This window comes from Pogoniulus pusillus, chromosome 2, assembly GCF_015220805.1.
Source record: "Pogoniulus pusillus isolate bPogPus1 chromosome 2, bPogPus1.pri, whole genome shotgun sequence".
In the NCBI taxonomy this organism is placed as follows: domain Eukaryota; kingdom Metazoa; phylum Chordata; class Aves; order Piciformes; family Lybiidae; genus Pogoniulus; species Pogoniulus pusillus.
The window spans coordinates 43,619,055-43,646,879 of record NC_087265.1 but is presented as its reverse complement, the minus strand read 5'-3'; the positions used below and the strand labels follow the sequence as shown (position 1 = coordinate 43,646,879).

The 27,825-nt window shown below is 39.5% G+C and overlaps 1 protein-coding gene across 2 annotated transcripts in view; it reads left to right on the top strand.

Annotated features, from left to right (window-relative positions):
* The window catches only part of UBR3 (ubiquitin protein ligase E3 component n-recognin 3), a 124,428-nt gene extending 99,630 nt beyond the window's left edge, over positions 1–24,798 (top strand). For both annotated transcript variants that reach the window (XM_064163291.1, XM_064163285.1), the window contains exons 32-39: positions 4,891–4,991; positions 10,504–10,628; positions 14,049–14,156; positions 14,631–14,741; positions 15,586–15,762; positions 17,454–17,663; positions 19,463–19,602; positions 20,577–24,798. In XM_064163291.1, coding sequence (XP_064019361.1) covers positions 4,891–4,991; positions 10,504–10,628; positions 14,049–14,156; positions 14,631–14,741; positions 15,586–15,762; positions 17,454–17,663; positions 19,463–19,602; positions 20,577–20,694 — 1,090 coding nt within the window. In that variant the 3' untranslated portion in view covers positions 20,695–24,798. The remainder of the gene's footprint in view (positions 1–4,890; positions 4,992–10,503; positions 10,629–14,048; positions 14,157–14,630; positions 14,742–15,585; positions 15,763–17,453; positions 17,664–19,462; positions 19,603–20,576) is intronic.
* Positions 24,799–27,825: the final 3,027 nt, after the last annotated feature.

Below are 27,825 nucleotides of genomic sequence, written 5' to 3'. Positions count from 1 at the left end.
CTCACATTCTCCGCTCCCCAAAGTCCCTGGTTTTGCCCAGTGTCATCTTCTATAATAGCTCTGTAATTGAAAGTGGCAGCTGAGAGGAAAGACAGGAATGAGCTCATGCAGTCACACCAAATTAAAGTAGAACTAAAGAAATTTTGAACCAGAAGATATATGATCAAAATGGGCCTAAATAATGTGGACTGTTTCAAGGAAGAGGGGTTAAAAAAAAAAGCTAAGTCTGATGAGCTGTGAATGGTAGAGTAGATTTCTTTCTCCTACACAGTTCCTGTTGTCAAATTTAATATACAATTGGTCCCACAGGCTGTGCTTCAGCAAATTGTTCTGCTAAGGGCAGATCTGGTTTCAATGGTGATCAAATAAACAATTATTGTGGTGTAAGTGGGGAAATAATAGCTTCTGGCTGGGGGAGGAGAAGGAGCAGCTGGAGGCAATAATTACTGAGCCCAGATGTGAATTTAATGGGCTAGCCCAAATAGCCAGAGTTTCAGTAACAGCAAACCTGAAAGACAAGGATTTTTTTTTTCTTTTAATTTACATCTCTTCAAAGATTGAAACTTTTGTGTCTGTTTTGACAGACTAAATGTGTCAGCAGAGAATGATTTGATAAAGCAGATCTTTGCAGTAGAATCACTTGCAGAGGAAGAACTACATGACAAACTGAAATGCTGAAAAACACCGGATTCATTTCACCAAAGTGTGTTGCTCTGGTTTTGTTCTAAGATAAACCACTTGTGTCATACTGGAGCAACAAACTGCAGCACAGGGAATGAGCAACTGTACGTAAGAACCTCTAAAGTCACATCTCCATCACAGAAATTGCTGTGAAGTGGGGAAAAACCCCACCATTTTTTGTGACTAGTCCAATGCAGACAGGATGATAGGATGGTGGGGTTGACTTAAGGTCTGTGCTACAGCACAGTATATACATACACATACTGCAACAGCACTTATGTGATGCCTTCAGTAAGCACACAAATACTATTTGAAACTTCAGTGCCTCAGGGCATATATCACAGAGATTTTGGCAGTAGTGCCAGCTTCAGAAGTACTAGTTCTTGGCAGTTTCTTCCTTCCCCTATACTGTAGCTTACCATCTTCTTCGGATATGTTGCTGTAAGTTGAGCAGGTTGCATCATGGACAGAGTCAAGGAATTAATTGATGTTTCTGAAAAGGTTAATTTGCATGATTTTTGGAAACAAGTGACAAGGAAACATCAAGGACACCGTGGTAAAAGAGAGAATGGGAGATGTATAATGTTGGTACTGTCAGTAAAATCCTGAGTTGTGTAAAGACAGGAAACTGACCTACTACAATATCTGCTGTGACACAAGAGCAAATATGAAATGGAGATTATAGCTTAGAGTATAACCAGAATAAAGAGCAGAATTCTACTTTCTAATCACGAGCATCAGGAGCTATGTATTACTCTGATGTTTCTGCACACTGGAATCTGTGGACTGGATTCCTCATCCTGCAAATACTGAAGAGAATGTAAATGTTGCCCTAGTTGATTAAGCCTTTGTTCAGCTATATCCATATCCCTGTGTCTGATGTGCCAGTTTGAAGAGGTGTGAGACTCAAAACGTCAGCTTCACTTCATTTATTGTTTTTCTAATGTTATGATCAGTTGGAGTTGTCATCAAAGGAAGATTTTAAATGTCTCTAGTTGGTGTAAGAGAGGAAAGGGGAAGCAGGTGTGTAAGGAAAAGCCATAAGCAAATGCTGCTTGTTTCAAAGTAGAACATTTCCTCTGTATAGTTCTCCATCTCCATTCCCAACAAAGTGATCCCTGTATAACCTCTATCAGGAGAAGGATGCAGAATACTGAGGCAGTTACTCAGTTGTCAGCTGATAGATGCCTCTGATGTTGGCACAGGGAGAAATGCAGCCCAATTACCTTGGAGTGGAAGAGAGGTCAGCTCCATAAAGAAAGTCAAACAATGCATTTTTCACTTTGGTACCTGTTTACATTGCACTGTGCAGTTTATTTCCACTTCCCTTTCTCAAGTGGGTACAGCATACAGCTATAATCAGTTTGAATAGTTTTATGTAACTTTTATCCCATCTGACATTGTGCTTGGTTTCATTTTATTCAGTGCTTCTGTGGCATCATTTTCTTTCTGTAAAGTCAGATTTATCAGGCTCTCACATATGCATTGGGGATTGCCAGGATGGGCAGTTTCCATAAACCACATTTCTAAGCATATTTTCTAAATTCAGTTTCAGTGTTATAATAATGAAGTGGCTTAGGCTTTTTGTAAATGACAGAGCAGTTTTTAAGTGTTTCATCTGCTGCAATACTTGACATCAACAGAAGCAGCTTATCTAAACCCCTAACCTTTAATGTAATTTTACTTCTCCAATTCACATGAAATACAAATAAATCAGACAGAGAATTCAGTTGATTCTGCATAGAATTGGTCAGAGTTGGGAAGGACCACAAGGATCAGCTAGTTCCAATCCCTCTGCCATAGGCAGGGACACCCTACCCTAGAGCAGGCTGGCCAGAGCCCCATCCAGCCTGACCTTAAACTCCTCCAGAGATGGGACCCCCAACCACCTCCCTGGGCAACCTATTCCAGGCTCTCACCTCTCTCACGGTGGAGAACTTCCTCCTCACATCCAGTCTGAACCTACCTGTCTCCAGCTTTACTCCATTCCCCCTAGTCCTGTCACTGCCTGACATCCTGAAAAGTCCCTCCCCAGCTTTTTTGTAGGCCCCCTTCAGATAGTGGAAGGCCACAAGAAGGTCACCTGGGAGCCTCCTCTTCTGCAGACTGCACAGCCCCAACTCTTTCAGTCTGCCCTCATAGCAGAGGTGCTGCAGCCCTCTGAGCATCCCTGTGGCCCATCTCTGGACACACTCCAGCATCTCCACATCCCTTTTGTAACAGGGGCTCCGGAATTGGATGCACTACTCCCAGTGGGGTCTCACCAGAGCAGAATAGAGGGGGAGAATCACCTCCCTGGCCCTGCTGGCCACACTTCTCTTGATGCAGTCCAGGCTCTGGTTGGCTTTCTGGGGTGCAAGTGCACACTGCTGGCTCATGTTGAGCTTCTTGTCCACCAGCACTGCCAGGTCCCTCTCCTCAGGGCTGCTCTCCAGCCACTCACTGCCCAGCCTGGATTTGTGCTTGGGATTGCCCCGACCCAGATGCACTTGGTCTTGTTGACCCTCATGAGGTTGGCTTGTGAAAAGGGGTTAATTTATTTGTGATCTTGCCAGTCAATCACAGTATTCTGTATATGTATTTCCTCTTTCTCCCAATGTAGTAGACAGGGCTGGGTGATAGGTTGGACTGGATGATCTTGCAGGTCTCTTCCAATCATGATTCTATGATAGTTGTTACACACCTGTTAAACAGCAGTGATACCCCCTGTCAGAGAGAGTTGTTCAACTGCAACCAAAGGCAGTTGAATTCTTTGGTGTTACTGGTATTTCAGATCATTTCCAAATTTATATATCCATTAAAAAATAATGGTGTGAAGTAATTTAAGAGGTATCTGTGGCATAAAACTTGTTACATAATGAGAATTACTTAAAACCAGTGTTTATAGTTCATGAAATAGAACCAGCTGTAGGTTAAAGTGGAATTAGAGAGACTCGGTGAGATTAGCATCTTCTTTGCCTGTATAACTTTGAAAATCAGTCTGGTTTGTAGAGTGTTTGGGTTTTGTTTAGAATGGTCCCATATGTAAATATGTACATTACAGTGGTTTAAAACAATACTTTTGTGAAATGATTGGTTATAATTACAGGCTTGATGGCCAGTGTTTGTTCTGCATGTGTTTGGGTTCATTAATTCAAAAGGACAAGTAAGGCTGTATTTTTGTATGACCAGTCAACCAGTCCCTTTGTGCTTACTCTTAGAGCAGAGAGTGTTGCATAAAATGGCCAGAACCTTTAGCCATTTTTGCTTCAGCCTGCCTTACCAAGCTGGGAGAGAGAAGAAAGAGAGTAGTTAGAAAGATGTACAGTTGGAGAGCACACTTAGTATGACCAAAAGTGTTCTTTGAATCTTCCTCTTGTATGACTGCTTCTACATGGTAAAATCTGTATCACAGATAAATCCTGGCAGTGCCTTTCCTAGAGGTGAGCCTGAGCTCACATGAAATCAGTAGCTGTATAGAAGTCTCCTTTCAAAAGCAGAATCATGTTTATGTGCCTCAGAGATGATAAACTGGTTGGATCCCCAAAGGCATTAGAAGGCTCTAAGGATCTTATGCCTGCATCTGTATCCCACTGCATGTAGAAAATGAGTATGTGATCTGCAGGAGCTCAGCTTGTCTGCTACATGGATGATGGATGGCACCAAAGGGAATTGATGCCGGTGCTGTGTGTGAGCTTGTATAATCCCACCAGTGATTGCTGCTTGAGTCTCCAGTTCCTTACACGAAGAGGAAAGCAATGCCTTTTCCAAGGCCTTGCTATTTTCCAATAGGGACAATTCCCATAAACCAAATGTTACTTGGAGACTCTTTATTGTTACAGCCATGGCTCTTTGTGCAGTTGTAAAATACCACACTTTGAAAAGCAATGAAATTATTGTGTTCCTATAACAGTATATTTTCTTACTTCAGAACATACATTCTGAAAGCAAAATACTGAATGCTGCCTGACTGTACAGAGAAATAATCAGGCCATTTCAGAGAGTTTTTAAATATTCTGAGCCAGATACCCAAATGGTAACTTCCTCATGAGTAATTACAGTCCCTTAGTGACAATAAATGGGTTTAAATTTGAGATCAGTTAGTGGATTTGTCTTCTGTAAGCTCGATATCAGATGCAATACTACTTAAAATAAAATGCAAAATAAAACAGGAAAATGAAAAATAGGTTTAAAGTATCAGAAGTGATTTTCTTTGGGTTTTCTTTACAGGCTAACAAGTGAAGAGCTGCCAGAAGTTCCTGTGCTTTACAGAGATGTCTCATCCCTTTTGCTTATCCAGATTTTAACCATGCCTCAACCACTGCGCAAAGGTTCGTTACAGAAATATGTGTATCTGGATGATTATGTATATGAGGCTGCGTTTGTGGTGGTTTCCAGGGTGGTAAATCATGGCTTGCCTGCTGTGTACTCTAAAGTAATGTTTGTCTTATCTAGAGAAGGTGGCATTGAACAGAATTTTTTGTTGTGGGTTGACAGGCTTATCTGTGTCCCCTGTCTTCTCACCTTATCAGTCAGCCTATTCGGTAAAGATAGCCGAGCAAAAACTATTAAGTGCCTTTTCTGAAGGAAAAGTGTCCTTTGTCTGACCTTCATCTCTTTGCTTAGAGGGGCAGCTCAGTACTTCAAATTGAGCTGAGTGCCTAAGGGTGAAAGATTGTAATTTAGTGTGAATTTTGGAGTTCAAATTGCAGCAGTCTTGCATAATAGGAGGCCATGTATAAATATGATAATTGCTGTAATGCGGCAGCTTCAGTAGAGACAGCCTGTAGTATAATTTGAAAGGTATTTGAGAACTAGATTGTTCAGTGCTAAAAGCAGAACATTTAAAACCTAGATTTCTTTGTTCTTTGCATAAAAGGAACAGCTAAGCCTGGTCAGTTTTGCTGACAGTGTATGCTTTAGAAGATGGGCTTGTTCAGACTTTCTGGTCTCTGGCTTATTTATAGCTATACCTTCATTCTAAAAGGAGAACAAACAAACAGATAGATTTTTACTACCTCACTGAAAATGAGCAGAGTTTCTATTTCTGGGTCTCTCTGCCCATTTTGATACTGCCAAGTTCTGGTTATCTGTGAATAGGCAAATACAGGAACTGATGAGTTCTTAATGCATACACCTGACTTAGGAAGGACAGTGGAAACTGTTTGCCCTGAAGAGTTGTTGAGCCCTCAGTGTTCAATGTCCAGGCTCAGCTCATGTAACTCTGTCAACATTGTGGGTTGTGTTTTTTCCCTTCAGTGGACGTGTTTATGGATTAGTATGTCGAATGAAAATCTTTTAGTAGCCTAGTGTAAAAAATACACTACTTTTTTTTTGACAGTTTTAACTTAGCTTTCATTGAAACAACCTAATAAAAAACAGTAAACAAAAGTTTCATGATACTAAGGTCTGCAGGGCAGAGGAGTGGCAAAACCAAAGTTCAAGCAATGGTCTTTTTGTAGTTTATATTCAAGCCTCTCAAAGTGCTATTTATGAAGTATATCTCATCGTGGGAAAGATCAGGTTCAATTTATGGTGGGACATCTTGTGGAGAATTCTGTAAAATGCCACAGAGCAGCAGCATGTTTTCCCTTTGCTCTTAGGTTTAGTGTATGTTACAGTTGAACTTTAAATGGCGAGTGGCAGGAAGATGAATGCAACCACTTCAAATCTGGGGAGCATTAAATTGGAATTAAATTGCCTTTTATCTTTCTAATTTTTGTTTCATCAGAGTGGTTAAGCAGAATAAAAGAAAATCTTTCATGACTTTTTTTTTGTCCTAAGGTGTAGAGTGCAGTTCAGAGAAATGGGTAATAACAAATCTGTTCAGAATTGTTGTGATGGGTGTGTAGGCCACATGGTTGAATTTGATACCATTAATTCTTGGTGGAGAGTTAAGGCATGAAACTGTAAGTCACTTGGCAGGTCAGTAATAGGGGTGAACAATGTTTACATCTGACTCCACTTCTTCTGGAACCTTCTCTGCTGCTTTGACATTGTTGTGGAGTGCAGAAACTGTGCACTTGGTGTGATGGTTTGGGTGTTACCCACCCCCCTGCAGTTTGGAAATCACCCAGTCTAGACTCAGCCAGCTCTAGAAATTGAATGAAGCTTATTATTTACAGCTAGCACAATATACAAGCAGATATTTACAGTACCTGGACAGATCTCTGGACAGATGTCTGGAAGCACAGAGTGCTCATAGCTTCCAGTGATTTCAATTCTGGCTTAGCTATGAATGTAAAAAATGCTGTATTATTGCAGAGTGTTTTAAAACTGAGGTCTGAATGAGGAGGAGTGAGCCTTAGGCTAGCAGATGCATAAAAGTGCATCTACTGGCCAGCTATGGCCTGGTGCTGTGCCTCCACACATGCAAAGAGGGCCCTGCAGCAGCATAGGTGCCTGCATGAATCCTGGCATTGCCCTAATATAGGCCACTGTGCTGCTTTTAGGAGATCTGTGACTTAGGAGTGGTGGATGTGGCCCAGTTTGAAAGCTAGTCTTGAGAGTTCAGTCTAACCTCTATGAACTGTGGGAAGGGTTTTCTTCTCTGGTGTGAGATACCTAAATTCACCTTTTTCTTGTAATTCTGATGAGGCTCAGATGCTGAAGAAGCTGACCTGGATGTTCTGACACATTATTTTTCTATAAAGTTTCAATGACATGCAACAAAATTACAGCAAGCACTTTTCTTTAATGATTGGATAAGGATCTTGACTAAATATAGAATGGATGTCATCCACTTGAATAGCATCCAGTTTCAGTGCTGAGGCTGAAATATTTATCTATAGTCTGGAACTTTCAAGACCTTTCATGGATTCTCTGTGTTCTCTGCCTTGTTGTAAAGTTTTTTTTTTCAAATAGCTGTTCAAGCTTTAGATCAAGAATAGGTTTGAAGGTTACTTATATTAAAAAGCCCTTCTGAATTCACTAAAACTAGGATCTTAACTTTACCTTTTACTCACTTTCTGCAAGGATATATTGTCTCATTTGATGCGAAAGTAAAAGGTGCATATTGTTAGTGCTACACATACTCATCTGCACATTTCTTGCACTAATGTTAATATCAGAGTTCTAGAAGTTCTTGACAGGCTGGATGGGTGGGCAGAGGCCAGTGGGATGAGATTTAACAAGGCTAAGTGCAGGGTTCTACACTTTGGCCACAACAACCCCAAGCAGCACTATAGGCTGGGGACAGAGTGGCTGGAGAGCAGCCAGGCAGAAAGGGACCTGGGGGTACTGGTAGACAGCAGCTGAACACGAGCCAGCAGTGTGCCCAGGTGGCCAAGAGAGCCAATGGCATCCTGGCCTGTATCAGGAACAGTGTGGCCAGTAGGACAAGGGAGGTTATTCTGCCCCTGTAGTCAGCACTGGTCAGGCCACACCTTGAGTCCTGTGTCCAGTTCTGGGCTCCTCAATTCAAGAGAGATGTTGAGGTGCTGGAACGTGTCCAGAGAAGGGCGACAAAGCTGCTGAGAGGCCTTCCTAGCAATCTGATTGTTCTGGAAGGGGGATTGTGTTTCTGTATTACTTTTAATTTCCATATAACTTCATATATTTGTGTATATATCTGCTTGTAAATTGTGCTGAGCTGTAAATATAGCTTCATTTCTTAACTTCCAGCTTGGCTGAGTCTAGTCTGGGTGATTTCATAAGGGGGGGACAAGTAGCTACCAAACCATCACATCTTATTTTGGCACCCAACATAGAGCTAATTCAATTTGGATTGCTAATTAGGCTCAGGAGTTAAACTGAAGCTATTTTGTTTACTTTGAGCTGTTGCATGGTCAGTTATTACTTTTTACTTTAACCATTGGTTGACAGTCAAGGAGGGATCCTGTTAGATTTACTGTGGATAAAGATTAAAGGAATGTTCTTGGATTTTGGAGAGTGTCTTCTTGGCTGGATTGGCTTTAACATTTCTGAAACTATTAAACAGAATTTCTGGTGAATTTAACAATTAGTGTTAAGGTAGGGATAGAGACAAGGAGTAACTATTAATTAACACACAACCTCCCCAAATATTAAAATGTAATGGTTCCAGAGGGTGCTAAGAACAGAATGAGAACCAGAGGAGAAGGTGGTCTGTGGAAGAAGATTGGTGAATGTCTAGCTTCTCTGAAGTGCACTGGTTTTCATTCATGCTTTCACAGTGTAAACTGATCTCTGTTGCTTATACCTGCTATTGATGGAGATTGAGCATAGTACTGGAGTTCAGTCCTAGCTACACTTAGAACCCTGTAGCTCAGGCTGAACAAGTGCATGGCGCTTCAGTCTATTAGGTTGTGCTCTCTGAAAATGTACTGAAAGCTTACCCACTACAATTCCTGAGGAAGAGGATTGCTAAGAAAATAGAGGTATCAACAGAGGGAAGAAGTAGGGCTTAGACATCTAATGGGATCCAGTGAATTCTCCTTCTGGGGTAATGGGGGGGTAGGTGAAGTATAGCAGGATTCATTATCTCGTGTTTAACGTAGGGTCCATAGGAAGATACTATAGGAAAAAGCACTTTTAATTGCATGGTTACAAATTATCATTGAAGTGTTTTGTTGTACATACTCAGTGATAGTAAAAAGTTCCAAAGTCCATGTGCATTGAATTTGTAAACATTTGTTACATTAAAAAGCAATTGTTATTTCACAGATTTCATTATGGACTCAAGTCCTGGCTGTGTTTGTTTTAGAACTCAGTGGTGGGGTTTGCTATTAGACACAAAAAAGAAAATCAGAGTTTTATCTTCCTTACCTGCTTTTCATTTTCAAATACAAGGCTTGTTTAGATCCTTTGGGAAGAGAAAATGAATTTGACCCAGTTTTCATGAGGTGCTTATGTAAACAAAATTGTTCTGCTTGACTTCAAAGCTTAAAAGGACTCTTCAAATCCCTCATTTTTTGTATACATTGTTTTATATATATGTATTATAGTCATGTTTGTTCTTAAGGAATTATGTGATGCTCAAAACTTTGATCTGCCTAGATTTAAAAAGTCAGATTATTTGAGATGGGAAAGTCAACCTACAAGAGAAAAAAAGACTGCCACTATAGCTTCACTTCTGAGAATTGATCACCTTTTCTCATGTTGCAGTTTTAGGAACTCTTTATTATGCCTCTGCTGGTAGTGTCCCCAAAAAACATTCCAAGGCCTTTCTCTGTAGTAGGAGATAATGAAGCATTATTATCCTTTAAATATGATGAAAAATCTAAACAATAAAGATCTGTGAAAAGAAGTTAAGTTCTACAAACTCTCTTTTGTCCTCCTCCTGCATACAGGTGAGGCCAGTAAATAGGTACTCACTAAAAAAATTATTTGCAGCAACCATATCTGGAAGTCAAGGGATAGAAAACTCCATATACTAAATGTCCTTCTTGTGGCAGTTTCTTTGGGAACTTAACTTTTCCAGTATTTGTAGGAATGTGACTTGCCTCAGATGGTTTAATTATTGCCAGAAGATATGGCAGGATGATATGCATTTGCTTACATCTACAACTCCCAATTAGTTGTAGTTATCAGTAATCACTAGCTTAATTTGGTGTTATTTTTGGGCAGAATAGAATTCTGTAATATCACCAGGTCCTCAGGAGGAAGTTACTGCTGAGCTGGATTAAGATGAACATATGGAACAATGGGAAATTACATGCCCTGTTCTTCTTCCAGTCACTAGGGCTGCCAATTAATATCTGAAGGCCAACAAACATGTTGTTTTGCATATGCTGGGGGTCTGTACTCTCTGTGTAGCACTTGCTTTTCATTTGAGAAGCAGCATTTCCATGACTAGACACTCTGTAACCCATGTCTTTGCTAAAAAATATCTAGTATTTAAAAATGAATCTCTTTGTTTTCCAGAACACTTCAGCTGCATTATAAAAGTACTGTTCACTTTACTGTATACTCAAGCCTTGGCAGCACTTTCTGTTAAATGCAGTGCTGAGGATAGAGCGGCATGGAAAGAGGCAGCAGCTTTCAAAAAGGTTGGCTCATTTATCTCTGTGTAATGTTGTTAATGTGTGTCTGTTAGGAATCTCACAGATACTTTTGCTTTGCTTATAATAATTTGCTTCTGCTTCACAAACACTCAGTCTTTTGTTTCTGCATGTGCAATTTGTGGTACGTGCTGAAACTTAGAGTCTTTGTCATGCATATCTAGTTCCAGATATTTATACTAGCAATTCTAGATACTTCCAATTACAGAAAACTGAGCTTCAGATTTAAAGTTGTATCTCTGCAATTGTATTTGCCTTGTATTTGTTGCAAATCATAGCATTGTAAAATTGGTTGGTTGGAAAAGACCTTTAAGATCACTGAGTCTAACCATTATCTACCATGTCTGGTGCTAAACCATGTCCCTTAGCTACGCATCTTTAAAACATATCCAGGGATGATTCCTGAGGAGCCTACTCCAGTGTTTGATAACCCTTTCAATGAATAAGTTTCTTCTAATATCCAGTCTGAACCACCCCTGGCTCAACTTGAGGCCATTTCTTCTCATCCCATCACTTGGGAAAAGAGACAAACACCCATCTTGCTACAACTTCCTCTCAGGTAGTTGTAGAAAATGAGAAGGTCTCCCCTCAGCCTTCTCCAAACTAAACAACCCCAGTTCCTTCAGCCACTCCTCATAAGACCTCTTCTCCAGACTCTTCACTAGCTTTGTTGTCCTTCTCTGCACCATCTCCAGCACCTTTGTGTCTTCCTCAAAGTAAGGGCCCCAATACTGAACATGGTACTCAAGGTGTGGCCTCACCAGTGCCGAGACAGGTGGTATTACAGAAGTGCAGCTTTGCTTCCTGTGAAATTGAAGCCTTTCTAGATAAACCATGAGTTATCTGATGGACTCCTTTGCAGGAAAAGTAGGCAAGGGTGGTGGTGGTGCAAAAAAGTAGGGAGAGAAGGAAATCTGTAGACAAGGCAGGTAGATATTTTATTATTGGTTCCTTACCTTTAGGCAGTATTTACCAATTAAGTGAGGCCGTACCTTGCTGGTTTGGTTCAGCTGATTGGATGCTTCCCATTCAAAGACACAGTGCCCTTCCACTGGCACCGGCATTCATTTAAGCTACCTTCTCCATGGATTGAGTCACCAGAAGGTCAGAATGCCAGTGCCAGACCAAGAGGAGGGATGGAAGTGTTAAAGTGTTTGGGCCAGGAGAGGAAATGGGTGGAGGAATACCCCTGTATTACCACAGCTGGGCCTTCGATTGTGTTGGTGCCCTGAGAAGGACGACCTGCTTTTCACAGCTAAGTTAGATTTGTCATGCCAGGCAGTCACAACTCCACAGAGTTGTCTGCTGGACAAACTGCAGTAAGCATGATCTCTGGGCAGCTTTTGTTAGCTAGGTCCCTCGTATCCTCAGAAATTCAAGAACATGCACTTGAAATTGTTTCTGGAGAGGGATTTTGGTCTTCTCCCCCATTTTTCTGTTTACATCAATGATCTGCCAGTGACAGAGAATTCTGCAGTTTAGAATTCATGCTAGAAAACATAAACAGCCATAAACATAAACTTACCAGCTTATATTCTTTTCTGGTCTATGTGACAACCAGAGGTTGGAGTTTATCTGAACATGTATCAATCAATGCTTTATTTTCTGTCTACACTGAGAGATTTTATTGTAGGGAAATAGGGCATCTGGTAGGTAGGCTTGCTTACTTACTCATACTAAGAGATTTTCTTACAGAAACACTTTTATTTTCTCATAAAGCACTTTGTATTTGAGGCTTGAGAATTATGATACTGGCTGAGAGTATGGATTTATGAAGCAACCTTCTCTGTTTTATATTAAAGATGTCCATTTTAATGGAGTTTTCACTAGTCTGCCTTCACTTTGCTGGCTGATAACGCTGAGTGAAAAACAGCAGCACATAAAACTATGTTGCTGTGAATGGATGTTGTGATTTATTATAATTCAAGTAATGTAACAGATTAAGTTCTGTCAGTGAGAATTTTGGCTTTTCTTCTGTAAGAAGCCCATTGAAGGCAGCCCTCGTCTTCTTGAGCCTAGACATAATCCTCAGGTGAATTCCTTCTCTTTGCATGTCATAAAGGATGATGTTTTATAGTTTTTAGGAAACCAGGTGCTTCCTCTAAAGCTTCTTGAGGCCCCTATGGTTTCATTGTTTGGCTCTCCTCTGTATTCATGCCAAATGACCAAGCAACATTAGGAGTTTAATTGCTCAGCAAGGCTGAGAAGTGGATGTTCTACTTTTGACTCCCAACTTCATTTCTGTCATCTTCGCAAAGGGCTTTATGATATCACAAGCAGCACATTGTAAATGTCTGCAGAGTAAGCTTCCAGGAATAATGCAGACAAAAGGTTTGTCCTAACTGGCAATTTAAATCATAGAATCAACCAGGTTGGAAGAGACCTCCAAGATCATCCAGGCCAACCTAGCACCCAGCCCTAGCCAGTCAACTAGACCATGGCACTGAGTGCCTCATCCAGTCTTTTCCTGAACACCTCCAGGGACGGTGCCTCCACCACCTCCCCGGGCAGGGAAATATGTCTTTCCTTCTGGTTCTTAGATTATGAGCATAAACAGCAAATCCACCTTCTAGGTGCTGAACACCTCATCTGAAATGAACAATTATAAAAATGATAATTTATGTCAAAATGCAAATCAACTGATGAATTACGTACATTGTCATACAGCAAAGTCTTTATATATTTAATCTCACTTAGTTGCTTTGCTTTACTCCCTCATTGTTTGTTGTGTTGATGAGATACTAATGGATCTCAAAATTCATATCCAGTCATGTATTATCTGGATAGAATTTATTGTGACTTAGGAGAAAAATATTTATGGGAATACTGCTTTCTGTTTCTGATGTCTCTCTGTAATCACTGCCTTCCAGTGTGCTGCAGCACAAAGCTAAGTAGCTATTTATTCTTTCCACTAGGTATTTTTTGCCATCTGCGGTAGACACCGTTTGCGTTTTCTGATAGACTCATTTCAGCTTAGGATACGTAGAGGATCCACAGAGATTTGTTAACACCTTGTGATTGGCACAATGTAGAAAAATGCCACTTTCTTTTTTTAATTAGTTGTATTAGAATTCAAATTCCATCAAAACACAATGGATCTGCAGAGTGATTTTCCTAATCTTAAACGAATCAGTTTTATACCTAGAGAAAATTCAAGGGAACCACAACATTATAAAAGCATTTTCATGTAACACTCAGTTTAGAAGGTACGTGATTGAAGCAGGAATTCACATTGCCACTCTCTGAGCTAAATGCAATCTTTTTCTTTAGAATTACATTTTCTTTTCTTAAAGAAGTGTATCTTTGGAAGTCAGAATTCATGCTGATCAAAAGGAAATGTACTTCATCACTGTTACTTTCACAGGAAGTTTTTTTCTCCTTTTCATGGGTTTCTTTCTTTATTTGCAGAATTCAACTAGTGGAGAAAAATCTTGGGAAGTATTGCTGGGTCATGTGATTACTGAGCTGTCTAAGGGGAAGATCTATGAAGGAGGAGACACTGAAGAATTAACAGTGGTATTGGAAAATGTCTTGAGAATTAATCCAGCATGCCCTTTTCTGCCTCTTATTATTTCAGAATCATTCTTGTAATGCTAAAGACTGCAGTACAGCTCTGTACTATGAAGATAGAAGTACATCTCTTTGGGACAATCTACCTGTGCAGATGTTTCTTTTACTAATACCACACGTGGCCAATGCTGTGTTGAGAAAGTTACTGACAAATGCTTCTTACAATTGTGGGTTTAATCACATGTATGAAAGACCTATCAGAAACTTGGAAAGGTGAAGTAGAAGAAAACATTTGTCAAGAGGGAAAAAAAAACCCACCATTTCTTTCAGTTTCTGTGAAATGCTGCCCTTTAGAAATGTATGTTTGATGCAGTGGATTATGTAGTATGCTTAAAAAAGCATTTGATTCATATTGGAGGTTCTGGCATAGGAGACAATTTCTCTGGGGCAGAATTTAGTAATTGCTTCTTTTCTCCCTAGGTAAATCCTGATTCTGTGGAGCGCTATCTGCAGCAGTTCTGCCTTCCTTTCCTCAGGATAACAAGTCTTCTTCAACACCATCTTTTTGGAGGAGACTTACCTAGTTGCCAGGTACAGGTGGAAAGTGACATACTCAAATTTCCCTTTAAAAGCTGAAGGTCAAAACTTAGACTTTTAAGGTGTCTTTTTTTTTTTTTCTGGTATGCCTTTTCTATCCTAAGGTTATTATTTCTTTAAATCTTATTTTACAGCAGTGCTTTGGAGCATTGTTTGTCCTCTATAAATTTGTTTTCAAGGCAGTTGCTGTGAGAAATTGTAATATATTCTTAAAATTCAGCAAATAGGTGCTGAATATTTTATGAGGTCATAGATGCACATCTCATAAACTGGCAACATACTTTTATAACTTGTCCAGCACTTGCAGAGATGCCATAATTTCCATACAAACTGGAATTAAATCCTGATTTTGCTTAATGCCTGTTACTAATTGGACTTTTTGTCTCAGACATACTGCTGCAGCAGGTGATTATGTTTAAGTTCCATGATTGATTTTAACAAGAGTTTGCTGCAGCTCAGCTGTCTTGTTTCCTTGCATCAAAATCATCTCATCTCTAGAAGTTAGAAGCCAGTTTGGAGTGATTAACAGGAAGAAAAGTGAAGAGTTTGGGGAGGGGTTTTTTTGTTTATGGTTTTTGATTCTGTGGGGTTTGGGTTGTCATGTTTGGGTTTTGGTGGGCTGGGTTTTTTTTCTGACTTGTTTTGATGTATTTTGAAAATCTATTTTGAGCCAATCTGGAAAAAAGAAGCTTTTCTGTATCTCTGAATGTGACTCTTAGCATCATTGTACTAGAACATCATTACTTTTTTTAACTGAAATAGACATATTTTTAATAAACTATATACAAATTAAGACTGTAGATATTAATCTAAATCTGTCTGGTTTCATACCTAAAAGGAAGATGAAGAATTCACTATTCTTGCAAGCTGCCTGGGTCTATTACCATCTTTTCAGTCATCTCATCAGTTCACCAGTGCCTCTTGCCTCGATTGGCCAGTGCCAGCATTTGACATGATATCACAGTGGTGCTCAGAATTGGCTTCATTTGCAGACAGACATCCAGATCAAGTCAAGGTATGTAGCAAAATAACTTCTTCCAACATAGTCATGATGTGTTGGAAGCAGCTGTTTATGGCTTGATTCACTATGCACACATGCTGTTGTATTGGATAAGGATCAGAAAACCTGACTTGTTAATGAAATAGAAACTGTAATCAGAAACGTCAGTTAGAGGATGTGGGTTGGACTGGTTAAAAACAAAAAATAAGGAAACCTCTGGGTTTTGTATGATTGCTGGAGACAGAAAGTAGAAATGCTATCCTTAAATCATAGTAAGTATACTTGTATCTTCTGTACCTGAAGTCTCTCAAGGCCAGCAGCTTGTGGCTTGGACATATTCCCTCTGATATGGGTCAAGAACTGGCTGGAGGGCTAGGCAGAGAGCAATGGTGAATGGTGCCAACATCCAGTTGGCAGACAGTCACTAGTGGTGTCCCACAAGGATCAGTGCTGGGCCTGGTCCAGTTCAATATCTTTATCGATGATCTGGACCAGGGGGTTGAGTCCAGCATCAGTAAGTTTTCAGATGACGCCAAGCTAGGAGCAGGTGTTGATCTGTTGGAGGGCAGAGGGACCTTGCCAGGCTGGATGGGTGGGCGGGCAGAGGCCAATGGGATGAGATTGAACAAGGCCAAGTGCAGGCTTCTACACTTAGGCCACAGCAACCCCAAGCAGTGCTACAGGCTGGTGACAGAGTGGCTGGAGAGCAGCCAGGCAGAGAGGGATATGGCTGACAGATGACTGAATATGAGCCATCAGTGTGCCCAGGTGGCCAGGAGAGCCAATGGCATCCTGGCCTGGATCAGGAACAGTGTGGCCAGTAGGACAAGGGAGGTTATTCTTCCTCTGTACTCAGCACTGGTGAGGCCACACCTTGAGTCCTGTGTCCAGTTCTGGGCTCCACAATTCAAGAGAGATGTTGAGGTGCTGGAGCATGTCCAGAGAAGGGCGATGAAGCTGGTGAGATGCCTGGTCCTTACCAACCGTAGCGATTCATAGTGATTAGATGTTGTGTTGAGGGATTTGGTTTAGTCAAAGACTTGTCAGTATGAAACTAATGATTGGACTCAATTCTGTGATTCTGTGGTCCCTATACCCATCAATTTTAAAACAAACCCAAAAAAGTAGGTTGAAGGAGCAAAAGAGTTTGGAGAGCCAAAGAGTTAGGCTTTGATACCATTATTTAAATCACACCTGCTCTATTAAAAATCTCAAAGTCCCACTTAAGTTTTTTACGGCTTCAAAATTTGTGTGCACAACAAAGTTTTGACCAAGGCATTGTTCAACTCTCATTTGCAGAGCCTAACTTCACTTTTGGGTTTGAAAGTTTTAATCTAAATTTTAGCAAGGAGACAGCTTTCATAGTGCCAGAGTTGACAGCAGTGTTTTGTAGTTGCCAAGGTAACAGTGCATTAAGTGGGAGCCTTCCCTGTAGATCATTTTTAATCCTCTTTGTTTGCCTACGAAGATTTTTGCACTTAAAATGTGTTATGTTTAGAAAACGCTTTTGGGATAAGACATTTTGCACCTGTTACAGCTGGGAAGGGTGTTCTGCCAGAGGCAGGTGACTTTTAACTTCTAGATTTGTGAAATGCAGCAGTGAAAGATTTTTGAAGTGGATACTTTCTTTGGCACACTCTTTTTAGGACAATAAAACTGCATAAATGATTGTGCAGAACTGATACTTGTTCTTCTCTTCTTTGTAGGCTTTGCTTATCCAGGAACCTAAGTGGGACTTACCACGCCTCCTTCAGCTGCCTGAGAATTACAATACCATTTTTCAGTATTATCACAGAAAAACTTGTGCTATTTGTACCAAGGTTCCTAAAGATCCAGCTGTTTGCCTAGTTTGTGGTACTTTTGTATGCTTGAAAGGACTGTGCTGCAAACAACAGAGCTACTGTGAATGTGTACTGGTAAGAGAGAGCTACCTTAAATTATGTCACTGATTCTTATACTTGTGGATATTATTTAACTCCATTGCTCAGTTTTGATGTTTTTCATTCCAAAAACATGTCTGTAGAATCATAGCATAGTTTGGGTTGGAGGGGCCTTTAAAGTTTTAAATGTTCAGTGCTTATTTTTGATAGATGGATCCAGACTTGTTAAGCCTAAAGCCTACTTCACCTGTTTGAAAAACTTGCAATGCCAACGTGTGTAAGGTTGACACATTTCTGATTTCATAACCAATTTTAATTTGTCTGCATTCTGATGGTTCATACATCAATATCCCTCTGTTTTGTTTCCTAGCTTTCTGCACACATAAGAATATCAATATATGGGTTTGATTTTTTTTTTTCCTTTTATAGAGACTCTCTACTATACCTGACCAACTGCTAGAGATCTACAGACTACAGTTAGATAAATGTCAGTTTAAGGCATTCAACTTCAATTCAGCAGCAGAGTTTTCTAGTCAGCATATATATACATTTTTTGGTTACCTGATTTGGACAGCATCTAGTATTGCTTTCTTACCTATAATAAAGGCTTGCTTTGACAGCTGTTCTATTTCCTATTGTGGAACAGTTAGGAGACTTGAACCATGCAGACTTGACAAAACAATGGGGAGGGGAAAGTTGTTCAGGAGATGGTTACAAATGGGGCATAAAATCAAACCCAGAGAAATCAAACCAGCAATAGAACAAGGGGACACAGTCTCAAGTTGTGCCAGGGTAGGTATAGGCTGGATATTAGGAAGAAGTTCTTCACAGAGAGAGTGATTTGCCATTGGAATGGGCTGCCCAGGGAGGTGGTGGAGGCACTGTCCCTGGGGGTCTTCAAGAAAAGACTGGATGAGGCACTTAGTGCCATGGTCTAGTTGATTGGATAGGGCAGGGTGATAGGTTGGACTGGATGATCTTGGAGGTCTCTTCCAACCTGGTTGATTCTATGATTCTATGATTCAGAGGGATCTTGGACCTTTTTGATATTGTTGGAACTCACCTTCCTCTCACATACTGCTGGTATGGTGGAAGGAGGGGGGAGCAAAATTTACAACAGAATTAACAGTTATATTTAAGGTGTCAAGCTTCATGAAAAAAAATGTAATTAATTAAAATGTTATGATAGTTGATGAGATGATAGCTTCTAATTGTAATAAAACTGCACAGGAAGAAGACATTTTTTAGTTGCTAAAATGAACTGATTAATACAGCATGGCATTCATTGAGATGAATGACACTGAAGCAGGCAAAAGTCTTTAAATAAAAACATTTTTCTTTCCTAAGTTTGTAGAGCTACAGACTAATCTCTGAGCATAGCTAGAGAAAGCAAATGTTCAGCAACAGAGACTACTGTAAAAGAGGTCATGCTGAGGGAGTTTTCTGAATGCTTTCTCCTGCTGTCTATGAAAAGCATCTGGTGCCAGGCACCTGAAAGCATGCAGACTGCTATACAGCCACAAATTCAAAATACTGCAGAGCGTATTGGTGCTCCTTCTTGCTAGGTAATTTTGGGTTTACATTATAATGAATGTCCTCCCTTGTTGAGTAGGGAATCGTTTTTGTACGTAAGCGTATGTATGGCATCACCAAACACAGAGTTCTGGTTTGCTTAGAAACTCTGGAGGCAGGCAACCCTTTGGCAAACTGTTTCTTAGCAAGTTAGGCGTTTTGAGCAAAATTAATGACTGTTTTTTAAATCCTTTTTGTGAGGAAGTTGATAGACACTAACAGAATCTTTACACTCTTCCCTTTTGACACCCATAATATTGTAGCATTCTCAAAACTGTGGAGCTGGGACAGGAATATTTCTTTTGATTAACGCATCTGTAATCATCATCATCAGAGGTCATCGTTTCTGCCTCTGGGGTTCTGTTTATCTAGATGCACATGGTGAAGAAGACAGAGATCTTAGGTAAGGTTTGTTTGATTTACTTCTTTGCTTTTTTTGGCCCAAAGATTGTGTAATCCTGTTCACTGAGTGTGCTAGTTTGAAGCAAACTAGAATGTTTTGGTAAAAGAACTTGATAACGGGCAGTGAAATGAAAACAATTGATGTCAACTTCTCTCACAGTCTCGCTGAGAGTTCTGGGAAGAAGAAGTAAAACATTCTCCATTTTGTTTTTTCACTCTGCCTTTGCCTTCAGACCTAGTCACATCTCATTAACCTTGCTCCCACTAACCTTGCTCCCTAACCTCTTGGCTGCACCTCCATTCTTCCTGGGAACTGGGGTAAGGTTGAGAGGGGCCGGGGAAGGTGTTGGGGTGGTTTGAGAGCCCCTCCTGGGGACTCAGGTTTCTGGGAGGGGAGTTGTGCTTTTGTATTGTTTATCCTTTGTATATTTCTGTATATAACTGTATATACTGTAAATAGCTGCTTGTATATTTGCTGCTGTAAAATAAATAGCTTCATTTATATACCCAGAAGCCATCTGAGTTAGCTGGGGCCAATTCCAAAAGTGTGGGGGGGCAGGTTAATGCCCAAACCATCACACTGAACTATACACACCAGGCACCCAGCAGGCATATTCCTATGTTGCCATTCCCAATGATGGTCAATTTACAGTGTTACATTGGGAAAGACTTCTGTCACAAAGTTGTGTTTTGACCTTTTATCAAATGATGAAATTGGATTCCAGCATAGGAAAGCAGTGTAGCTTCCAAGCTAAGCACGCCTGAGCCTAGAGATGGTTTTTGGATTCTAATATCCAGGGGAGAGAAAGGGAAGCCCCAGCAGTTACACTATTAAAAGCAAAGCCAGAAGCCCCTCACCAATGAAAACCAGTGCTTCCTCTGGGAAAAAAACATTGTTGAGTATTGTGTCCTGACTGTATAATGAAGTCTCACATGTGCCATATTAACTATTTGGTTTTCTTTGTTTTTCCACAGGCGTGGTAAACCTCTCTACATATGCAAGGAAAGATACAAAGTGCTTGAGCAGCAGTGGGTGTCTCATACTTTCGATCATATCAATAAAAGATGGGGGGCACATTATAACGGCTTGTAAATCATCATCATCGTCTACACATCGGATCATTGCTGTTACTGTGATGAATGCATCTTGACTGACAATAGCTTTAATTGGAGTTTAGCTCTCTGACTCGGGATGGAGTTAGGGTATGGGTAGAAAAGGGAAATGGAACTTTGTCAACTTGTGAAACTTTTGCAAAATTAGCTGCTCTTGCTGTTAACTAATGATACAAGAATTTGAAATTAAATCCTCAAAATAATGTGAGCGATCTGATTGCACTCAGTAATCTATTTTTTCTTTTGTTTTTTGGTTGTTTTTTTTTAAAGCCCATTATTGGTAAGAAGCACAACTTATAGAATTGTTTAGAGGCTTCAGGTTCAGGTGTCAGGTTTTATTTTTTCTCTGCATGGAGCTGAGTTTTTAGCAACTTCTGCTGAAACAGCATGTGTCTATTACATCCACTAAATACGTTGGGTAGAATTTCTTTGCCTTGTGTTGGCTTGAGGTTTTTGCTTGCTATGCATTTGTAATTGGATGAAAGGTGTAAAACAGTTGTGAGACTGCATGGTGATAATTGGTCAGAAAGTTGAATTTCTAAAGAGTATTTCACTCTCACAAGAGGTCTGCTGAACTATTTCAGGCATTACTGAAAACTTATGCATTCTCAGGAATTCCTTATTTTTTATCCATAAATAAGTGAAATAGCTGTAAATTAGGTATCTTACTGTTCTTAGTGTATTCCAGAACACATATTCTTTCTTTTTCTTTATTCTTTTTCAGAAAGGAGACTTCTTTTTCCTTATCAGTTGATTAAAGTGTTAGTGGTTACACATACAGAAATTGTTGTGTGTAAAGAGAATTTGTACTGTGCCCAACATAGTGGATCCCAGTTACAAGCATAACAACCTAAGCCTGCCTGTCATTTCAAACCAGATGTATGTTTCAGAATGATTGGATTGGAAATGTGCAAGCTATTCTGCAAATGAAACATAATTATGCATCTTTCCTGTCATTTCAGGAGGTTCCTCTGTATTGTGTTTGTTTAGAGTAATCACTGTTCTTTCTGCTTGGTTTCCTAAAGGAGGAAAAATAAACCAACTGAGATAGCCTAGATGAACAACCAATGCATGTGCAGCCTCACTGGATGAATGCCAAAAGCGTTAATGCATAGAGGGCTAAAAATGTAACGAGAATAGGTGTGACTGGGCTAAACCCCACGGTGTAAGTAGGTAGGGAAGATTATAGTTAAAATGCTGGTATGTAATATATTGCTACTAATGTTTTTCACAAGTGTTGGACGTTTATTGGCTATTTCATACAGTACTACAAGCACCTCCTGGTAGTTTTGACTTTCATAGCTTGTGTGTAAAATAAAATTTCTATGTTTAAAAAAAAACATCCTACGATAAAGCCACACACACAATGAAACCAGTTTGCCAGTGGAAGTCATTATCTAGTGAAAAGTGTATGGGGAAATAAAATGACTGTATAGCCATCAAGGAGAATGGATGGAAGGAAAAGTAAGTAAATTAGTTTTTCTGGATACTTGCAATTCAAAAAAGCCCACCATAAAGGATGCTGGCTTCTATACATACATATAAATATATATATATATATGTATTTCAAAAGTATTACAGTACTTCCTGTAAGATTAGAATGACTCTGTTTCACCAACTAAATGGCTATGTCTTTTCCAAAATACTACTTTTTGATACTGTATTATAAGTTCTGCCTGTAATATTTTTGCATTGCTGACTACAAGTATCAGGCCATTTTGTAAGTGTGGTTAAAGAGCAAAAAGATTCTCTACGTCTCCAGCATAATATTATAACAGGGCTCATGAGTAATCTGTAGTTTGAAGCTCCAATGCTATATCTACAGGAGACAGCATATCCAGAATTTGACTGCTGTGTTTTATTTAGAATGGAATGTTCTCTGGTTGTGCATATGGATGTGAATTAAAACAATTAGCCTTAACTTTAACACTGCGATATTTCATAGTGTTTATTTTAGTACTGGTGAATTAGTTACCAGTCAATTAAAAAAAAACAAACAACAAAACACCAACAAAACAAAACCAGAAAAATCACTTGGTTGAAAAATTGTACTTGAATATCCTTGCATGCTGCTAAACAAGAATTTTGATTTCCCCCATAACTTTTTTAATCCTACTTTATTAAGCTAACCTTGAAGAAACAACAGGTCCAAACTAGAGTGATGTGTGTGTGTGTGCATTACTCAAACGTTCTGGTGTGATATCCTGTATGAATGATCATTTAAGTACAGTACATTACTGTTAGATTCTACAGAATCAATCTTTATAACACATCAGAAGAGTACAAAACTAGGACTACAACAATCAACATTGTAAGATATGTGAATAAAAGTCTACTGTCAATCTGTACGTTCGTGATATTTTTTCTCTGCCCCACTCCAAAGTGTGATTAGTGTTGAATTCTACCCAATAGCCAAGCAGTTATTTAAATATCAGAAGCTTATGCATGCAAAGTATTTTGCATAGAGAGTAAATCTGGTTGGTTTGCTTTTACTTTTTTCTTTTTGTCACTTCGCAGTCATGTATTTTGTATTAATAATTTGGAGTATTTTATTTTACTTAAGTATACCACTTAAAGTTGTGCTTCATTTTATGTCAGCTATGACAGCATTGCTGCTGCAAACTGCTATGATTAAAATGCTGAACTGAGAAACTGTACTTCTGGGAAAACCATGCTTGATCTTCTCATTTGTCAGATCTGTTTCTGGAATATCTATTAATTCAGTTTGTTGAATGTATATATTTATGTATTAAATTTTTCCTTTTCTTTTGACCTTTGGGAAATTTGGTGAAACAGTCTTCTTTTGACCTTGGCCTTTGGATAATAGCTGTTTGGTTTTTTGGTTTGTTTTTTTTCTAATGGCAGCCTGAAATTTTCAGTGATATTTTTCCCATCCCTGCAATAAGAATCATGCATAACTCATGGCATGTTACAAGCAAATGACATTTTTCCTTTAAAAAGAGGATCTTGCGCTGCAATAGTCAGCAAATGTTACTCTTTACTGCAGAATCCCATGGGATCAGTTTCTGCATCTTGATGTGATTTAGACCTAATACTTATCTAACCCAGATTCTGCAGTCTTGCTTTTCACTTTTTTTCTCCAAAGTTGGGGGTGATGATGGCTGGAGACTGTCAGAGCATTAGCTTAGCGAAGAAGGAAATTACAGATTGCAAACAGGAATGAGCTGACCGAGTGTATGAAGGTTCATAGCTCTCAACTGCAGGATGTGAGGGGTTGCCTGTTCCCAGAGGGCCCTGGCTCTGTGTGACCATTTCTGTGGTATGCATTGCTCACTGCAGTCAGGGAGATCCAAGCTGAAGACCATGCTACATGTATGTCTCCTTTTGGTAGAGCTCCCCAAGCATCTATTACTGTTTTCTCGTGTGGGCCAGGTTTTCCTGCCAAGTGCTCTTACACTGAGAAAAGCCCCAGCTGCTGTAGTTCAGCCTTGTGACTTACCCTGCCACTCTAACATCCTGTCACTGCAGATGTAATCTTGCTAGGTTTTACTAGCTATTACTTTGTGGAAATGGATGACCCTTAAGTAGGAAAAGCATATCGTCAAGGAAGTCAGACACTTCATAAATTCTTGCCATAAAAATGGTAAGGGTGTTTTATAAATTAAAATACTAATTTATAGGCTTTTAATTTTTTTTTAAATTCACTGTATCATTTGTACTTTCCTAACAATACTGTTCAGGAGATTTAATACTGTATGCTTCAGATACTGTGATTCTTTGAAATACTACTGAGAAAGCAAAACTGAATCTTGTTAAAATAAATGGTTTCAAAAAAGCTAATCTTACTACCCTAAAACATTATTTTTGCATAGTACAGGAAAATGTGGAGGAAAAAAAAATCCTGCTGCTTTGAAAAGCATTTTAAATTTAGCTCTGAGTCCCAGTTAAAATGTCTCAAAATGAGCCTTTCATGAAAGTACCATTATTTGAAAAGCCATTTCCTGTAATTCTGCCACTTGATGAAAAGCAGGCTGGTCTCTTAATTTGTGAAAATGGAAGCTGGTTCCATGGAAACCTCTCACATCATTGAATGATTTACTACCCAATAAACAATTTATTATTCCTTTTGTCTTTATCTCTGATATATACCACATGGATGGTAAACCTGTCTGCTTCCACTGAGTACGGAAACAACTATTTTAAGGACTGGAGCTAAAAAAGACTTCTTCCCCTTATCTCCTCCCCTCTTTCCATTATCTGCTGTCACGGGAGCAGGAATTTTCTGACAAGAGTTTTCCTCTCAACTCCCTCAATTTTTTATGCCACCCACAATGTCTGTGTTATTTTAGCTACTGTAATTGCTTACATCACCTTACAATTCCCATCGATGGGACTGAGGTAGAACGTGTCTTTGCAAATTAAGATGCTGCTAGAGGAAACTTGAAGTAACAGAGAGAGGACCAGACTAGGAATCTCAGTAATTCCCAAATAACAAAAACTCTCTGCAGCCTCAACACTGTTGTTTCCACAGGGGTCTTTCCCAGAATTTGCAAGATGTCCTTCAAAGCAGAAGGAACCAGAAGTAGCTGGACACAACCTGAATTTTTGGGATAGTGTACAGGCTAATAGGCTGCTGAGTATTAACTTCTCCATCCAGAGAGATGTGAAGCCTAATATTAATGAACATGGGATGTATGATGCAGGGGAGGGGGCACGTAGTAGGTGGCCCCGGAAGTCTGTACTTTCCTAGTACCTCAGTCAATGGGGAAAAGAGGAGAGTCACTTGTGGCCGGGACACTAGGATAAAAGGAGGTTGCAATCTCCAGCAGTTTGAAAGACCCCCACATGGTTCTGCCCCATGGACTCTCTTTGTTCAATAAAGTTGTATAAGACTCCTCTGTCTCCTTTGTGACCACAAACCTCTAGCAAAGAAAGCTTTTTTTCACCCTGTCTCAGTACTTTTTTCAACTCACAACTATGGAACGTTTTAATAATTTTGCCTGATAATTACTGTGATTGGCTTATTTCAAATGGCTGGGGGTTTAGTTCTTTTAGTGCTTTTTGCTTTGGGGTGTTGTGGGTTTGTTTTGGCGGGTGTTGGTTGGGGTTTTTTGGTTGTTTGTTTTTAAAGAAAAAAGGGTAAGCTACCATTTAGATTTTAAGAGGGGAGAGGAGGAAACAAAAAAAAAACAAAAAAACAATCAAAATCCAAATAAACCACCAACCCAAATGTACTCTTTCCCTCATTTTAACGATAGTTCTTATATATATTTAGTGTATATATATTGTGCTGTGACTTTAAATGTGTATGGGTCACATAGTGAAGCAGAATGGAAATGCATACTGAAGCATTTGCAAGATCAGAGCAACATGTTCTTAGGGATTATGTGTTAAGTACCGGCAAATACCTAAAGCAGATAATGAGCCTTTGTCTGTTATTCAGGTGTCAAGGAATATCCTTTGCACCTGGCTCTTGAAGCCACTAATGCAGTTTGCCGAGGCAAGTGTTGTTTTCCTTGTTTGGAAAGGCTGTGACATAGCCATTTCTTTTTCCATGTAATGCAGCCACTTTTTTTGTGCCTTTGTTGACTTCATATTGCATATGCAACTACCTTGTTTGTGTAATATTTCAAACAAAGAACCCTAAACCAGCTGGAGAGCCTCCTGAAACTGTACAGCAATATTTCACAAATAAGATTGCATTTTCTGAGCACTTCACCCAGAGATAGCCAGAGGATACAGCTTGAAAACTAGTTTGTAAAGGATGTGGCTGCTTTCTTGCTCTCTGGGGCTAGTCTTTTTACCTTTGTTTTACCTGAGCTTTGAAAACTGAAGGTACCTCCACAGGCCCTAAAAGATACTACCTGCTTTCCATTGCTCTTAAGAACGTGGTACAGAGCTGCTGTTCTCATCTCTGAGAAGTCTCTAATATGGTACTTGGAACTGCTGGTGTGAAGTTTCATGTCATATAAACTGTGAATTTGCAGGTTTTGTTAAACTAAGATTTTTCAGGGTAGCCAAAGGGACTATTAAGTATTGCTTCATTTAGGTTCTCTGGCTGTCCACTTTATCCTGTTGTGGTTTTCTCACAGTTAACTTGTAAACTCCTTTAAGACTGGGAATACCTATTTGGCTCAGTGTATAAAGTTGAGGAAGTGCTACTCTATAATGGTAGATAACTAAAGTGACATCAATCCAGTTAGTAGCATCTGCCATCATCAAAGACAGGCCTTAAGTGTGTTACAACCCTTTCGTGCTTCACTTTAATGCTGTCTGCATGTTTTCGTGCTTGGCTGCCTCCAATCTCAAATGGCACTCCTTCCCACAAAGATACTTTGGCAGTAAACAAAATCACCAGGAAATTAAAACTGGCTTGTTTCCCATAGTCAGCAGTGAGTCTGGACATAATAGTACCTCTTCACTATCTCTACATCATCTGGTTGGTTGGTTTGGGGTTTGTTTGGCTGTTTGTTTTTTTCCTGTCAGAAGCTGCTGTCTCAAGAAACAAATATATTCTGAGAGTCAAATACGCTTCTTGCCTTTCATGAGACTAGTGCTGTATTGTATGATTGATAGGTTCCAGCAGGTGATTGATGTCATTCAAATAACCTTCAAATGCCTGGCTATTCAGAAATAGCTCATACTTCCACTTTATCCCTAGTTGGATTGGTTTTTTTTAGTCACATAACTCACAATAGCAGGATTTCATAGAGAAATTTTTTCTTACACAAGGAAAAAAGTATTTTTTTAGAAGTTAGATGCTATTTGAGCAACACATTTCACAGATGGGAATTCTTTGTGCTTAAATGGTGGGTAGAATACTAGGGAATATTATTACTTAGATTATGCCATATAATTTTACAATTCTTACCTGTCTAAACAAACAAGAATGAAATCCAAAACAAGCTAAAATGCTACAGTTACCCTGCTTTTCTCTGAGTGTATTGCCAAGGATGCTGCAATATGTTTTTTCACTGAATGCTGCAGAGCTGTGTTGCATTTAGTCCTCAGAAACACTTCAAAAGACGTGTTACATCGGTGAATACCAACAAGGTAGTTCCCTTAGCAACAACAAATAGAAGAAAGCTCAGCCCATTCAAGTGATTTACCTTTCTAAGTGTGTGGCAGCAAAGATGGATTTTGAACTCTA